The 18,331-nt window shown below is 39.9% G+C and overlaps 1 protein-coding gene across 1 annotated transcript; it reads right to left on the reverse strand.

Annotated features, from left to right (window-relative positions):
- Positions 1 to 1,358: 1,358 nt before the first annotated feature.
- On the reverse strand, positions 1,359 to 17,115 carry pom121 (POM121 transmembrane nucleoporin). Its single transcript, XM_028032521.1, has 13 exons — positions 16,508 to 17,115; positions 15,088 to 15,294; positions 14,836 to 14,985; positions 12,328 to 12,408; positions 11,172 to 11,343; positions 9,696 to 9,784; positions 9,536 to 9,615; positions 8,060 to 8,178; positions 7,020 to 7,119; positions 6,695 to 6,940; positions 3,960 to 5,408; positions 3,114 to 3,212; positions 1,359 to 2,708 (listed from the first exon to the last, which is right to left on the reverse strand). The coding sequence occupies exons 1-13, from the start codon at positions 17,083 to 17,085 to the stop codon at positions 2,608 to 2,610; spliced, it is 3,471 nt and encodes a 1,156-aa protein (XP_027888322.1). The 5' UTR covers positions 17,086 to 17,115; the 3' UTR covers positions 1,359 to 2,607.
- Positions 17,116 to 18,331: the final 1,216 nt, after the last annotated feature.

Below are 18,331 nucleotides of genomic sequence, written 5' to 3' on the forward strand. Positions count from 1 at the left end.
GCTGCCTCGATAATGGAGGCACAGAACATGGTCCACTCAGACTCCATGTCCCCCATCTCCCCCGGGACGTGTTCGAAGTTTTGCCGGCTCCTTCCCCACCAGAGGTGACATTCCACGTCCCAAGAGCCAGCTTCTGCAACTGAGGATCGGACCGCCAGGGTCCTTTCCCACGTCCGCCACCCATTACACAATGCACCCGACCCCTTTGGCCCCTCTCATGGGTGGTGGGCCCATGGGAGAGGGGGCCCCATGTTTCCTCTTCGGGCTAAGCCTGGCCAGGCTCCATGGGAAAAAGCCCGGCCACCAGACGCTCGCCGTCGTGCACCCCCCTCCAGGCCTGGCTCTAGAGTGGGGCCCAGGTGACCCGCGTCCGGGCGGTGACTCTACAAGGGGCATGAAGCCCCAGACAGCATAGCTCCTAGGATCATTGGGGCACTCAAACCCCTCCACCACGATAAGGTGGCAGCCCAAGGAGAGGCCCTATAATTATATTTTTTAAAAACCTGTTGAATTAAAGATTAATTGTGTAATAAAAAAACTATACTAGAAATAAGGCCACCTTCTTATTTTTTCAACCTTGAATGGTGTGGCATAGAAAATTCAAAAGTTAGCAAGGAGGAAGGTATGGCTGGAATTACAAATACTGCTTTAAAGAGACTATTTTTGTCTTGCAGGAGGCTCTGTTTAGGTTAACAGGATAATGCCAAAAAATAAGAATTAAAAAGCTATAAGTTGAACTGAACTATCACAAATTTAAGATTTTTTGGGAATGGTGTACACATACATTTATTTCTTGCTTTAGTTCAGTTTAGGCATTCTGATTTTTGTGCAATATTTATTGAGACAATGCAAGAAATATTTCTATAACAAACTGTTGCTAGGCCTGAATAGTCATAAAATTAGCTATTTTTTGGGAACTAATACAGCTAAATAATTTGCCAAGATGTTTTTTTCTAAGAAAACACCCGCACCAATTCTGGAGCACACTTAAATCAAGACGGTTAACTTGTTTCAAAACAAGAAATTTCCTAGAAATTCTGAGGTAGGAAAAGATTCATTTAGGAACACTGCAGTCAACTTGTGTAAAAGTCTTAATACTAGGTCTGCGAAATCATTCTCAAGATTTCTTGGATCACTCTTTGGAACATAGAACATCTTGGTTGTCATTTTATACTTTTTATGCTAGATAATAGCTAAAAAGTAGATTTTTACCACTGAATACCAGGCTTAATTATTTACACACCCCAGCATTGTTTTATACACATTTAAATAATAAAAACAAAAACTGCAAGAAAAAATTACTTAAAGGTTATTTTACCCACCTAATCTCAGAAAAAAAGCACTCAAAGTTTTATGTGTACAATTTTGAACATTCACATCTCAAACTGTGATTTTATTCATTCAGGAAAAAACCTCATCAAATACTAACTCAGTTGCTGTTCAGGTGTCACGAGAGAGCAATCATTACGAAGCAACAAACCATTTTGATGAAGCAACCGACATTAAAATAATGACAAAAATTCCAGAAACCATGTCGCAAAACATTAAAAACAAAACTCCTTGTATCCAAGAGTCCAGATTCTGCCCGTGTTTGAAAATACGTGGTTTTAGGTTAATATTGTGTAAACCACTGTAACAATGACATTTCTGAAATTAGGGTAATGTGGTGTGCAGATATTTCAAACCATTTGCACAGTAGCTAAAATTAAAATCCAATCTACGGATAAACAAAATATTTCAGTGCCTGTGGTTAAAAAGAGGTAGTCTGGCACAAACACACACTCACACGTACAAACACACATATCTCAGCGTTTAAAGGTGAACTGGAGATCATATATTCTTTTCACAGACATGAAGTTGAGCAGTTGGCTTTGGTTTGTCTGCACAGGTCAGAAGTAGTCATCCCAATCACAAACTGACCTGCTACTTTCATCAGTGTTGGCAAATGCTTCATATAAACAAAACAAAGATAAGGATTTAAGGAAAAAAGGCCATCCATGGGAGGACTCTGGGAATGCTTGCAATATTGATATGCATGAGCATCTGCAAAAAATTACATTGAGACATAAACCGAGTTGCCCTTTAAGTGCAGAAACATCATTCATCCATTTACAAGGTCAGAGAGCCAATTAAAAAAATAATTTAAATGCAATTACATGTTCACTCTTGCACCTCATCTGAAGCAGCTGAGCACTTCTCCTGTTTAGACTCATTGTACTGAAACATTCAGTAACATACAAACCAGAGATTGAGTAAAAAAATAAACGTCTCAGCTTTCTCCTCCGGACAAAATCGGCAGGAGCGTCCATGTACTGAAAGAGGACGAGAAACTTTGGATGTACTTTTTTGTTCAGAATCCAACAACTCGACTGTCTGTTCTTTCTTCAAGTATAGCACGTTGTTGTGCTATACCATCCTGCTGTTACATTCACTAACTCCTCTGCTAACTCAGTGCTCCGGGCCAGCACACGCTGCTGTTGGACTGGAAGGAAACAAGGGAGAGGAGGGCGGCAGCCTGATTGGAGGATGTTGGAGCTAAAGCCATGGAGGTGTATTAGTCAGGCTTGCCATGGTCCTCTAGAAATGGTGTCGGACACGTTCAACGGGTTACTTCTTCCTGTTATGCAGCCTTCGTGCCTGCAACCTCTGACGTGCACCGGACGGCTTCGATCCGGCTCCAATAGAGAAGGTGGGGGTTGCAGGAGACCCTGTGAAGTACAGAAAAAAAAAAAACTTATTTACATTCGGTTTAGACTTCTAGCAAAGTTTTGGCTTTTCAAACTCAGAAACTTCCACGATTTTTTCTCAAACAAATTTCAGAGATTAATCTTAAAATGTCACAGTTTTTTTTTTTTTTAACAAATGGAGGTAAGAAATGTCCTTTTCCTTAAAAGGAAATATAATTTTTTCATGAGACGTAGAGAAATTCCAGTATCAAGTGGGAGAGAATAAGACTTTCTGCAGAACACCCGAAGGTTAAAAGGATGTGATTTGTACAAATGTACCTCAATAAAACATAGACAAGAATTGGAATTAACAAAAATTAGAAGCAGCACGTTCAGGCTTTCAACAATAGGAGACCAGTCTGGCAATGGCTTATCACTATAACCTACCGAAAGGACCAGCATTAAAGCCTTGGACTGGAGTTGATGGACTTCCAAAGGGAATCGGACCTGGAGTGGCACCCTGGCCAAATGACAGGGTTGATGTCCCTGAAGAGAGAACCGCATAAAACATTATGATTTAAATGAAAGATTTACAGATATTCTGAAAATCAAGTTATCTTCAGAGCCCATTTATCTACTAACATATCTTTCACTAATTTGAAAACTTAAGCAACTGAAGTCGGTTTTTCTCACCATGTGACTCGCAAGCTTTTAAACACAGATTACGAAATTTCAATGCCTATAGGACGTATTACACGTAATTCAACAGGTTTTGTCACTTCTCTTACCACAAATTATTGCTAATGAAACACCCAGATTCCTTTCCTGTTTTTTGCAAAGTTTTCCTCTCCATCTTTTCTTTTTTTTATCAGTTATGAGGCACCGCGACGGAATCTTAAACTACTGCTGTGAAAGTTACTCAACAGTTTGTTGCTAGGTAACCAAAGAGCAAGTGAAACAGTTGATGCCATCAACTTGAGGTTGAGCAGCTAAAGCCTTTAATCTGCCTACATATCCCAGAATGCTGTGTTGTTCTACTCTGGATCAGAGCCGAGTGTTCAGATGCATCATCTATTGATATTGATCACATGTCAATCACAATACATTTTGTTACTGATTAACAATACAATTATTGTAACTTTTAAAAATCTCTTCCATCATCCTGCTATGAGGCTACAGATGAAAGTTAGCCTCTTTGGCATATTTATATGATGTGTCCATGTTGATTAATATGCATTGCCCTCTTATAAATAAATAAAATAAAAAAAAATCTAATTTCAATAAAAACCTCACCAAAAGCTGGCTTGTCTGCAGCAGCACCTGCTCCAAAGTTGAAGCTTCCCATCTGCGGTGCTGTATTACTGGAAACTGGCGTTCCGAACTGGGGGCACGACATACTGGCTCCGAAGTTGAATCCACCAGTCGCAGGCTGAGCTGATCCAGAGGCTGCTGGCTGGGTGGCGCCGCTACTGCTTCCAAATGGGAACGTAGAGGTGGAGGAGCTCTGAGTCTGCGTTGATCCGCCGAAGCTTGGTGTGACTGAAGGGGCTGCATTGGCGCCAAATGCAAAACCAGTGGAGCCGGTGCCAAACACTGGTTTAGCTGGAGTCCCAAAGGTGGGAGCTGATGTAGCAGCGGTGGGAGCGGGCGCTGCGAATGTGAATGGAGCAGTGCCAGCAGTTGTGGATGATGCGGCACCACTCCCAAAGGTGAAGGGCTTCGGGGGAGCTGACGAAGAGCTGAAGGCCGGTTGGGCTGCTGGTCCTTCAAATGCTGGCTTTCCAAAAGTGAATGTGGGCTGTGTGGGCTGGGTAGTGGCGGTACCAGCAGTAGTGGCCACAGTTGCAGTGGGAGCAGCGGTGGAAACCGTGTTGGCCAGACCAAATCCCCCAAACGAAGCAGTAGTGGTGCTCTGGCTGGATGAGGGCTGACCGAAGGAAAACACTTTGGGAGCTTGGGGATCCGGCTGCGTGGCTCCAAAGCTGAAGTTGTTTGTTTTGGAGATCGCAGGAGCAGATGCAGCAGTTGTTGCTGCAGCAGTGGTGGCTGCAGCTCCAAACTGGAACATGCTCCCTGTGCTCAGAGGCTGCCCTGAAGCAGAGCTGCAGCTGCTGGTTGTGGGCGGTGCGGACCAGTTCCCAAAGAGGGATTTAACCCCCGGCAGGGTTGCAGGCTGAGTCGTCGTAGTGATGCCAGCTGAAGCGTTGTTAAAGCCAGAGAACGAACTGGAACTGCTGGTTGTCACGCCAAACACGGATATTGTAGTGGCAGAGAGGGTGGAGGCTGTGGAGGTGGCAGAGATGGAGGGGGGCTGCGGAAAGATGGGCTTGAAGTTCTGGGGCTGGGGTTTGGTTTCTGACGAGGCTGCAGATGAGGAAGTGGTTGTGGCGGCTGCGAAGATAGGCTTGAACACGGCGGTCAGGAGAGGATTGGTGGTGTTGATGGGCTGAGAGCTGCTGGTTGGAGCTAGAGGTGGAGCAGCAGTGGTGGAGACTGAAGGAACAGAGGAGCTGCTGATCAGAGCAGGTAGTCCAAACAGGGTCGGTCCGGTTATAGGTGCAACAGGAATGCTGGTGGTTGCCTTGGAAACCTGAGCCAGCACCTGGGTGAAGGCAGAGGGTTGGCCCACAGTAGCAGCAGAGGAGGGAGACTGGGACTGAGAGGCAGGTGGGGCGGTAGGGATTGGGGTGGAGGTCTTCAGGGTAAAGGTGGTGGCAGGTGGAGCTGTGGCTGATGCAGACAATAGAGACACGGAAGAGAACAGCAGGTTCAAAAATGCATTAAATTACAGCGGAAGCGATTGTGATTAATTGATTATTGAAATATTTGTCAATTAATTTAGTAATAAGTTAACAATTTAATAATTGTTAACTGGCAAACAGAGCCGAAATTATACAAAAAATAATAAAAATATTTCTTTAAAATGCTACTTTTTGCCTGTAAAAATATGTTCTATTCAGAACAACTCAAGTGGGAGTTTTAACTTCAACTGGTTCAAATTCTGTAACAAAAATATATATATATATTTTTTAAGCACCTTTGCTGCTTCAAGAGCAGAAGAGTCAAGCATCACATGCTGATGTTAGAAGAAATGTTTAGCTTTGCTACAAAATACACTCATACACTCAAGGTGTTTTTACACTGGCAAGTCACACACTAACCGGTTAATATGTGGTTCGGTTCTACCATAAGTAGAGAGGACATAAACGCAGCAACTGCGGTCTACTCTCTGCTGATGTTTACAGTGACACTCAGTAACGGAGAACCTTGAGGTTCTGGTTCTAACCAGTAGTCACACATAAATTTTATTATTATTAAATTTTAATCCAAATAAAAAAAAATAAAATTCACATCACAAGTTTTGATGATGGAGCTGCAAAACCGCAGCTCCATTAGAAAGTTGACCACAGCTGCACCGTTTCTCTCTTCTTATTATTGTCCGTATTTCAGAGACAAGCTGGTAGCAGCACTGCTAATTCAGTCATTCTGCTGCAAAAGTTACCACATGTGTTCCTGGCGTTGCTCCATAATCTCATAATAAACTCCTCCGTACTAAACAGCTCTCTGAAAGCAGACAGCACAACCGCAGTCCACAGGTAAACTCTAAATGTTGTTTGCAGTTTTCAGGGACATAAATCACGAGCCAATCAATGAATGTGGACAGCTGTCAATGAAATCTTTTCTGTGCCGTACCCTGCTGTGTGCTGCTAGGATTACCCCTGAAGTAGGACTGAGCCACGCCAGATTTGCTAATGGAAAACGAATCTGCCCGAGGCGGACTGAGAAGAGTCTAGTGGAAAGGCGCCTTAAAGGAAAGCTTTTATTGCATGTTAGGCAATGAAATATTTTATTTAAAAAATAATTTAATTATTTGTTTATTTGCATATTTTTATGTATTTTTAATATTGTATAAGAAGGCTACAGTGGTTAAATGAAAAATGTGCTGAATGTGCAAATAATTTTATCTGATTAATTGAGTAATTGTCAGAATAATCAATAGATGAATGGATTAGTAACATAATTGTTACCTGTGGTGGTGTTGGCAGCAGACGTGGAGCTGGTGGGGACACTGATCTTCACTTTGAGGGCCTCCAGAAGAGTGCTGGGGCCTGCAGCACTGCTGCTGCCAATAGGAATCGGGTCCAGGTTAATGACTGGAACGACAGAGGTGGATGTGGGCAGAGGAGCTGCCAGGAGGTTGCTCATGGCCATGGGTGCAGCAGGTTGAGTTGAAGTGGAGGCTTCTGGAGGCATGGACTTCTCTGGTTCTGAGGCTAAAAGTCAACATTTAACAATAAGATGAAAGAGAAAAGAGATAAAAATTCCCCAACAAATTCCTTTAGAGTTGCTCACCAGGAGTCTCCAGGACTTTCTGGATCTTACTGATGGCTGCCTTTTTCTCTTCGTCCAGATCTCTTGCTGTGATGGTGTAGCCCAGCTCAGGGGGTGGAGGCTGAAACCAAACGGGCATTTAGACTGAAATCTATGTTCCCAAAAATTAGAACCAAAAGGTCCAGACACGCCATAAAACTCACAGAAAACTGCGCACAAGTCTGGGGTCATTAAAATGTTTTTATTTTTTTCAGAATTTGCTAAATAGCTTTTCAGAGTTTTTGAAGGTTTACTAACCCTTTCCTTTTACTAACTTTTATTCAGTCCATCGCCTACAGAGATGCCGAGAGTTTTAGGCTCTTTTCCCGTTTTTTAAATTTTTTTTATAGAACTGCATTTAATTTCTGCAACAAAAATCAACATCCTATATAACTGTAGCAATCAATTTTTTTGAAAACATTTTCTGTTTTTCTTTATATCAAAATCTAAAAATAGGAATGAAAAAGTACTACAGATTTTCTGCAGTAGAAATTTAATTAATCAAAAATTATAAAATGTATTTTTTCAAAATGTCACGTAATATTTGTGGCTCATCTCTGCACAGTAAATTTGTTATACATAAACTAAGTAGCATTTTCTATTCACACAATCAAATGTCAGGATTTACAGCATCAACAAGTCACCAGTTATGTGATGGTGTGAAATGCTGTTGAGTTGGATGTGAAGTTATGATTTGGGGCTCAGGGTTCCAACACTTTTCTGAACTCATATTTCATTAGTTTTTCCTTTTCAGGCCACTCAAACAAAATAGACAAATAATTATTATTTATGATAGTAATTATTTGTACTAAACATATTTCTTCAGGGATCAGACTTTTAATTTGGTCAAAACAACATAAGAGATAAATTCAACTTTTAGAAAGAGAAAAAAAATATATCATATTTGCCTTTTTAATAGTTTCGACTCAGAAAAAACTTTAAAGCAATCCCATCTTTTTCCAGACTGTAGGAATCTCTGATGCATCTTTTAGGGTAAAGTATTTACATTATGAACTCCTTACCAGAGATATTTGATCATCCCGATTGCTGGACACCAGCTGGATCTTTCTTTTTCTTTTTCCGCCACTTCCAGTTGAGTCTCTTGTTGTGACAGGAACTTTGGGGACTGGACTTTGTTTTGCTACAAGATCATCAAAGCTGGATAATTAAAACAAAGTTCCTACACTTTTCTCATAGTAAAACTCAAGCACTTTTCAAGATAAAATTTCAAACTTTTCCATCACCACATTTTGGAGTTAAAAGCATTACAAAATAACTAAAGAAGCAAGTTTCAATTCACTATTATATAAAAACATGTACTGCATATAACATCTTGTAATAGCATTGAACGAACGTAAGATGGGGGTGAAGGGCAGGAAATAGAACAGGGGACAGCCCAACTTAGGTCCAGGGCGAAAGACGACCGGTATACCAGGGGACAAAAGTAAGAACGGGGGGGAGCAATACGGGATATTTACGGCACCTTCGTTCACCACACTCAGAAACTCATCTACCAGCCATATACCGCCACAATGACTTTCGCCAAACGTTTGTTCAGACCGGGATGATATGAAATTTATTGTACGGTTCGTCCGTAAAGCTACACTAACACTGTAAGGATTAAATACTCAGCCGCCTGCCGTGTTCAGTCTATCTGCTCCTATATAAATACTCCTGCAGCTCTTCCCGCCATTTGCTTTCAACCATCGGAGGAGGAAGGCTGCCGTACTTCAGGCATTGCGCCAGTCATTTTAAGGATACTTATTGGTCCCCCAAAAATGATGAAAACCTGGACATTATCATTAATCAATAAAATCCCCGAACTTGAAAACTTGGACATTATGCCGCTAACACTTAGCCTTCGTCAACAGCTCAGAGGCGGAAGTCAGAGCTACGCGTAACGCAAGTAATGTTCTGGCAGGAACACGGTGCACTAAATAATAAAACATAAATTAACAAAGCTTCAAGGCAGGTAAAATTTCCTTGAAGAATTTTAATAATCGAGGTACTCGAATCATTCGAGGAATCGTTTCAGCCCTAATCTAGTGAAATATAAAACTAAACCATAAAATATGCGTTGAAATGTCTCTCACACATACCCGATGCACCTGACTGGTAAGAGAACACAGAACCAATTCTTGCAATTTAAATGACTTTGTTTAACTTATAAATTAGTGTGACTTAACTCCAGGAAGTGAGGAAAAATAGTTATTTGTATCTTTTATATAGGTGTATAAAAATATCAGAATAGAGCTGGAAGGAAGGAAGTCACGACCCGACTCCAGATGTGTGTGTGAGAGAGAGAGAGAGAGAGATACAGGAAAGAATGAAGGAAAGGAGGGAGGGAGGGAAGGAGGCAGGAAGGAAGGAAGGAAAGAAAGAAGGAAGGAAAGAAGGAAGGGAGGGAGGGAAAGAAGGAAGAAAGGATTTGCCATTTCAATTTTAAAATTTTAAAAGTTCTTGAGAATAAAGGAAGACTGAAGGTAGATCAGACTTACAAGTATCGGGTGTTTTCTCTGACATTGTGTGATCTGACCTCACAGAAGATGCTGAGCTGGGAGACTGGATGTCTTCCTCTCTGTTTATGAAACAACATGTTTAAGACTCAACATTTAGATATCAGCGTGAATGACTGTTGGCAACCAGAGAGCAACAGACCTGGTTCTTTTAAAGGCTCCTTCTGGAGTCTGAGAGCGAGATGATTCGAGGCTGGACAGAGGAGAGCTGGGAGCTGACGGCTTCTTCCACTGCAGAGGAGAACGGGGATGTGAAAACTGAAGAATGCTTTAATGTCAGGGTTTCCTCTACATGGAATGGATCATGGTGCACCGTCACAGCAAAATAAAAGGCACCACACCTTCAGAATTAAGTTTTGTTTTTAAATATATGTTATTTTTAAAGCATGTGAGATGTATACAAATATAGCATATGCTGCACACTTGTACTAACCACAATCAAAGTTTGAAATGAATTTAAATATTATGAAACATTAAAATTTTGTTTATTTTGAAAACCCAAAACAGAGCAGGCTCCTGCCTGTCTGGCTGTGAAGCTGGCTACTGTGCACTGTTCTTCTCTTAGGAGTGCAGAAAAACTACAGACAGTCTGAAGTAGAAGGAGAGAAAAGGTGAAAGAAATGTACCTGAATGTATTTTTAGTTCAAGCCTGTGAAAACAACCCCAATGCGAATGTATGATGCATTTGAACAACAGTAAAGTTGTTAATTAATATAGTTTAGGGATGCTCTGATGAGATTTTTTTGCATGCATTAGCTGTTAATTTTCACTTTAGCAGTATACTACTACGTGATCTGGAAAAATGGAACCATGAAAAAAATTAAAAATCACCCAATTTAGACAAAAAACGTGCAAAAAACATGCAGGCACAATGCAGCAACTAGTGAGTCAAAAAGACAACTGTAAAACCTGCCATCATTAATACAATATTTAACAGTAAGGCTTTCAACACCCTAAATTATACATAAAGTCAAATAAATCTGACAACACTGCCTATATCAAATCATGTCAAGTAAAAAAAAACAACAAAACATTCATTCCAAGTCAAATGCAGGTTGCATTAAAATAAACAATCCTAAGTTACTAAATCAAAACTGCCTGACAGTATGGCTAGTTCTGGTTGGTTGTTTCTGACCGGGCGGGTAATTCTGCAGAACACTGGGAGGAGGCAGAGGAGATCGATTTTTTTCACAGATTATCTCTCATGTCAGGACAGTGAAACTAGGCCTGTCACCACAACAAAATTTGCTTGCTGATTAATTGTCCCAGAAATTATTGTAATAAACAATAATATTGTCATTTTGAGACCATTGTTAACTAATTGCATAAAAATTGCATAACAATGCAAGTACACCTACTTAGAGTACATTAAAATATTTTCAGAAGAAGGGATCCAAGGAAGATGCTGAGATAACATTAAATGGAGATGCTCAATGTTTGCCATAGAAATGACAGTGATCTGTACCAGGACATGTGTAATATTTAAATATTTCTAACTTTCCTTGTGTCATATTAGTTATTGAAACAAATCTACACTCACCCAAGAAAGCCCAACCCCACGGTTTAAAAACAATTGTAGAGAAAACCCTGTGTCTCTACTATGATGACAGTGCTGTACCTGGCTGAGGCCAATTGAGGAGCTGTAGGAGCTTTGGATGGCGTTTCTCCTGGTGCCAGGGGTTCCTCTGGCAGCATGAGCCCCAATACCAGAGCTGATGGAGGAGGTGCGGGACCTCTTCATGGTGGTCTCGTCTATCGCCAAGGTCATGCCTCTTTTTAGGCTTCCTGGTCTGGGAGAAGAAGAAGAAGAAGAAAAAACAATGACACAAACACTTAGTCTCACATTAACAGGGGTTTCTGAAAAAACATGGAACCTGCAAAAACCAGAGTGAGGAAAGAAGATGGATGAGAAACGCTCAGATAAATGGATTGCTGAGTGATAAACAGATGGATGGATGGATGGAGTGGTAGGTGAGACTTTTATACAATAGAATAAATAACGGTATTTTCCAAACTATGTTTCCTTTTTCCATATTTATCAAAATCCAGAAAACATTTAAAGATGACCTCAAAAACTTCCTTGAAAGGGCAAGGATAGGTCTGTGGACAAGGCAAAACATGTTCATTGCATTTTTTACACAAAATCATTCTTAGATAATGAGATTTTAGTCTGCTCAGTTCTGCCCATTTTGAACAGAAATGGGCAGAACTTTCAGAATGAGCTGTTCTAAAGCCTCTTGTCACTTTAAATCCAAATAAGCTGCTGCTGGCAACACCGTCCAACTCAACTTTTTCGTTTACACTTGCACTTGAAAAGGCTGGAAATATGCAATTATACAATCCTACATCTTTGAAAAGCAGAAGTGGAGTCTCTTGCACAACCAACAAGAATGCAGCAAGAGATTTCTGAATGACAACCAAAAGTAAAACACTTGTGCGTTCTAGCAGTCATTGTACAGCACACATAGCAGCAAAACCAGCTAACCAAAAGTTCTGGAGTTTCACTTGGGTTACTAAGTGATGGGCTGAGCTAGGCTGGGGTTACTAGGCAATGACTCAGTGTGACTCAACAATTGGGAGAATTTTGAAGTTGCTTGTTTTCTAGACACCAAAAAACATCAACTTATTGCCAAAAGATGTCTGGGTTTTTTAAGTGCTTGGACTGTTTTTAAAAGCAGTTGAAACTCAAATGGAAGTACAAAAACGGTCCCCTTTGAATCAAATTCCAGACTACGCAGAGTCTGTCTGACTTTGGAGACTCTTGACTGACTCACTTTGGGACCAGCTGGGATGGCGTTCCGTTGGGCAGCAGAGGCTCAAAAGCAGAGTGAGAACTTCCATCGCTGTCATTACGCCTGAGGAGAGGAATCAGAACTGATTAGTGAAAATGTAGGGTGTATGGATGTGTAATGATCTTAGCCACTTGCTCTGTATTACTGCCAGTCGATTACGTCATCAACAAGAATAACCGCGATTAGCTAGTAGACTACAGATCTCTATCATAGGTCAAATTTCTATTGTTTCTACTGTACACCGTTTATAACGTGCATTCCTAATAGAGTGGAGTTTTAATTAATAATCAATTAATAAGAGTTCAGCAATGTAATGCAACTCTATACATGATTAAAGTGAAAAAGTTTTGTTTGCTAAAAATCTAAAAAGGTTTTCTTTTCTCTGATAATTAATTGTCCATAAGTAGATTCCAGGTCATACTGTGCGTATAAAAAGTATTCAATTCCTTAGTGCTTTGACCAATCATGATCATTATAATTAGGCTTTTTTGCCCCCCAAAAAAAGATTAAATAAACCTTTTAATATCAGAGAAAATTAATGACAAAATGGCAATTAAATAGAACTATGCAACATGAGTGCATAAATATTGTAGGGCTGATCTGGTGAATACCTTTTTGATGACCCAATTAATAATTGGATAGCAAAAGGTGCCTTATATGTGATTTTCTTTAAGAATTCGAACCAGGTGAAGAATTATTTCATCTTAAATTCAAAAGTCAAAACAGTTTTGACTCAATTACTGCTCAGAAAATGCCATGTTTCAGAGTCTGTATACTCTGTATATATAGTTAGGCCTGTCGCGATAAACGATAAATCAATTAATTGTACGATAAATTAAAACTATCGACGTCATTTCAATTATCGGCATTATCGTCTCTTCCGGCCTTTTTCTCTTTCAGTTGATGACACTGAATTAAAAAAGGCTCAACTCCGGTGCTCTCCACTGACCCTCCCTTCCTCATTTCCTTAGTGTAAAGCCCAGCGCAGACGACACGATCTTAGAGCTGTCGGCCGATTGTCGGCCCATTTTTAAAACCTGACAGACCACACATTAGCCGACAGAAATCCTAGGTATAACGGTTCGATCGGTTCGGTCCTGCCGTGTGGTGTCCAACAATGGGCACAAAATAATGGCTACAAGTCCAGTGAACTAATTTTAAAACCAGGCATTAATCAATGCTTTACTACAGTCTACCTGCAATGCATGTGGCTAGTGTCAGTCCTGACTGAATGAAAATCATTATAACCTATTTATGTCACGTTAACGAAGAACAGCTGAAAAGTTACTGGGTTTATCAACTGCGGTGGCAATTTCGCTCCAACTCCTCCTCTTGTCATTTCTATATTCTTTGTATGTTGAATAAACATTAATGTTGTTTCCACATATCATCTCCAATGTCCGCTGGAATTCGGATTGCTGTGTCAGCTGTTTAGGATTCCCTGACGTCATTTCCCCTCAGAAAACACGGAGTGCTTTCTGATTGTGCTTTCTGATTGGCTACCTGTCACATTCAACAGGTGTAGTTAAAGCTCCCAGTCGGGGAAAAACCCTGATTTAGATCAGAGTGGCAACGATGATCTACCGTAACACACCACACAATCTTAGAAAGACCAACGTTTTAAGATTGTTGCAAGGGGAAATATAGGAGCAAAAAATCATGTAGTGTGAACTATTGCATCACGTAGTTGATGTGCCCATCTTCTCTATTTAAATCTAATTATTACTGAAGGGCAACATAAAATACAGACTTCATAATCTGCACTCTTTTGGTTGAATGCAGTATTTATTTCTACTTTGGCTTTTTGTTGTTTAGTTTTTATCAAGTACATTTTTTTGTTAATGGAGACTGAGAATCCATTTTGTTTTTGGTTGTTTTGTTTATTTTGTTTATCAGCTCCAGTGTTAAATATTCTTTTGAAAATAAAGTGCATCTATCTTTGGCAGGAAATCACATGCATTATTACGTCATTTCCATTAAATCAGTGTAAAAAGGTCTTCAAACAGTATTATCGTTTATCACAATAATTTTTTGAGACAATTAATCGCTCAGCAAAATTTGCTATCGTGACAGGCCTATATATAGTTAATTATTCAATTACTAAATTAGTTGATGATTACTTCAATAATCAACTCATCATTTTAGCTGAGTCTTCACATAGAGTGGAATGGAGACCTATCCACACAGACCTGAAGAGAGTGAATATTTATGCAATAATTTAATTCATGTTATATATTTTTATTTAATTGTCATTATTTTATGCAACTTGGTTTTCACCTTGTAATTTTTCTACAAAAAATTTGATTTTGTTGGTCATAATTACATAATTATTGTAAAATATACAATAGAATGAATATTTTTACAGATTTGATTGCTCCTACAACAAAACTACATTCCTCATATTTTAGAAATAAGAATGAAATACTTTCTAAATCTAAAGGTCTTTCAAGAAAAATTGATGTTATGTTAACTTAATCCAGTCATATTTACCTTCTTTTGCTCCTCTGCTCTGTTGTGAAGCTTCTATCCTCGTCCTCCACTTCCCTCTTGCGGCTCTCCTTCAACACCCTCAGGACACTCTCTCTGGAGCAGGGGTCAGCAGGGGCCCTGGTGAGCCCAGCACAGCTTTGATGGTTCACACTAGAATCCAGACCAGACATGCAACTAAACTTCAGGAGACTTGTTTTGAGTTTTCAGTTCAATAACCATTAAGATTAAGGCAGTTATGAAACAATATGAGACCTGGGGTTCCTGTGGTCAGGTCTTGCGATCTTCACGGTGACGGGGCTGAGGGCAGACGGGGAATTACGAGGACTGAGGATGTTCTTCTTTCTGAAGCCATCCCACTTGACGGGAGGCAGAACTCCCACTGAGGACACACCGAGCTGCTGCAGGGGGTAGTGACGCTGAGGGGTGATGGTGAACCTCCCCGGGGCACCCAGCGTCTCACTGCAAGGAACATAGTGAGGTAAATGTCACTTCCATCAAGTAGAAATGTACAGCAAAAGTTTAGTATAGCAACAGTTTCTCTTTGATAACAAGTGTGACCAGAATGATGACAAGAAAAATATCATCTAAAGAAGCCTGTCAGCTGTTCATTCAGGTTGCCATAGAAAACACAATTATATGAATAAATGAGATAATTTACAACAGTACAGTAAATAATTTCTTTATGTCATGTCATTTTATTTTTGCTCTCATAAGTTGGAGAAGGCTGCTACTCACTTTAACTTTATCTCGTAGAAAATATAAAAATGTCTTGTCATGCAAAAAATTTACATCAAAGACAAACCTAATGAGCTATGATGTCTTGTAAAGGATATGAAGATAAAAACGACACAAAATCTCTGATTGGTTCATCTCAAATAATATATTCTATATAGACTACCTATGTCAAACTATTTACTATCAAATTGCTGGAATAACCTGGTCATTCAGTATCTTAAGCTGACTTCATAACGCTGCTGAACGTTATGACCAACTGCAGCAACCTCCGATCATAGAGATGTCTCTACAGGCATCACTTCATCAGATCACGACCTTCTTAAATCACTCCAGATAAGGATTCACAACCTTTTTGCAACTCAGAACTACTTCACGAGTACTGAGTAATATAAAGGGCTAACAGTTTGATATACATAGTTTACTTTTAATTATACCACTTAATTATTGATTTATCCATTTTTGGAACAGCTTGGGAGCAACATTTGAAGAAATGAGAGGCAGCTTGTGACTAACTTCTTAACAAAAACAAAAAAGGAGGGTTTGGAAGTTCAAAAAAAAATTTCTTAGAAAAATAGTTTGTCTTCTCGTTTCTGCTTTTGACTTTTACTATGCAACTCATTAGAATGGTAAAAGGCTTATATCCATCGAGTTTGAGTAGTTTCATGAGAAAGTAAATTAAAAAGTTGTATTTTTGCCTAACCCTAGTTAGCAACAAAGGTTCGCAATTTGATTAATATTTCAAAAAGGTTTTTACTGCCACGTTTTAAAAGCGTTTTTGTTACGTTTCTGCACATGCGAGCCTTATCTGTGTGCTATAATCCAATATAAGTGAAAGTGAGCAAATTTAAACCCGCCAATAAACTTTCATCTCGAGGATGAATGGGTTAGAAATTCTAAAGGAGGAGGTAGACACGTCTTTATATTCTTGTTTAATTACCCAGTGAATGAAAGTCTTCTGTTCGGGGTATAGACAGCATGGTTGGGTCTGGCCAGCCTTTCCCGCAGCTGCTCTCGGGGGTTTCTCCCGACTCTTGGCCTCCCAGAGTCGGCGGTTGGACTTTCGGGTTTCCCGATATAACTCCCCATGAGAAAATCCCGGGGGCTGAAAAGAAATGAGTCGCTTGACAAGGCTTCTCTTCGATAAATCCCGGTTTCACTAGGTCTTTGTCTGAAGTGTCCCTCTGTTTCTCTGTGCTCAGCTTTGTAGCTGCTGATGCTCCTTTTCGGTTTTCCCCGCGCAGCCAGCGACACGCCGGTCGTCTCCAAGCCCGGCAACCAGCCCCGGAACACGGCTGGGATGTGTAGCCCACCCCGAGGATTCGGGCCTAACCTGGCGGGTAGATGTTCTCCACTGCGATAGTAAAAGGCAAAACAGCAGACTGATAGAATTAAAGTTCCGTAAATAATGATAGGTATATAATAAAATACTAGCAAAACTAAGCATAAAACAGAGAAAAGCGCTAAATGTTTCTCTCTAGGTGACATGGCGGTAGCGCGCCGCCCGACGACTCTCATATCTCTTCATGCTGCTTTGGGAAGTTTCGGTGCGCCAGCGCCCTCTACCGAGCAAAGCCAGGAATCACAGTCATGAATGAAAGCACTTTAAACCTTTTGAAGAATGTCTTTTTTACAACTGTTAAATAGTTTAATCCACATATATATATATATATATATATATATATATATATATATATATATATATATATAAACTTGTTTAATTCTGTGATCTATTTTAATATTAGTTAAGTGAGGGTCAAAGTCTGTTTATGCCCAAATACTTCAATTTTAATTTTATGAACCCACAGGCCCCATCTCCAAAATTTTGCTGTGACTGTGTGCATTTGTAAAATGTAATCTGCATTCATGTTACTTTTGGAGTAATGCTGTCGTCCTCTGAGTGGCCTTGCAACTCAAAATGATGTAACATTTGCTTCACTGTGGATGACGATATCATCTTCAGTCAGCATAAACCAACAAAACATGTTCAACTCTGGGACTCAGAACCCATCTTCTTCCTAGAAAGTTATATGGACATTAACATACTTGCATATAATTCTGTGAATCAATGAACATGCCTATGAAAGTGTACCTTAGGGTTGAAGCAGATCTGTGTAAGTCCTTAATTGTCATTCTGATGTCACATCTAGGCCTGTCACGATAGCAAATTTTGCTGAGCGATTAATTGTCTCAAGAATTATTGCGATAAACGATAATACTGTCTGAAGACCTTTTTACACTGATTTAATGGAAATGACATAATAATGCATGCGATTTCCTGCCAAAGATAGATACACTTTATTTTCAAAAGAATATTTAACACTGGAGCTGATAAACAAAATAAACAAAACAACCAAAAACAAAAATAAAATGGATTCTCAGTCTCCATTAACAAAAAATGTACTTGAATAAAACCTTAAAAACATAAAGCCAAAGTGGAAATAAATACTGCTTTCAAACAAAAGAGTGCAGATTATGAAGTCTGTATATTATGTTGCCCTTCAGTAATAATTAGATTTAAATAGAGAAGATGGGCACATCGACTACGTGATGCAATAGTTCACACTACATGATTTTTTGTCCCGATTTTCCCCTTATGACAATCTTAGAGTGTTAGGCGTTCTAAGATTGTTGCTTACGATTTCGTAAGCGCTCATCCTGTAGTGTGTGGTGTGTTACGGTAGATCGTCGTTGCTGCTCCGATCTAAATCAGGGTTTTCCCCGACTGGGATCTTAACGCAGCCTGTTGAATGTGACAGGTAGC

Source organism: Xiphophorus couchianus, chromosome 11, assembly GCF_001444195.1.
Source record: "Xiphophorus couchianus chromosome 11, X_couchianus-1.0, whole genome shotgun sequence".
Lineage (NCBI taxonomy): Eukaryota > Metazoa > Chordata > Actinopteri > Cyprinodontiformes > Poeciliidae > Xiphophorus > Xiphophorus couchianus.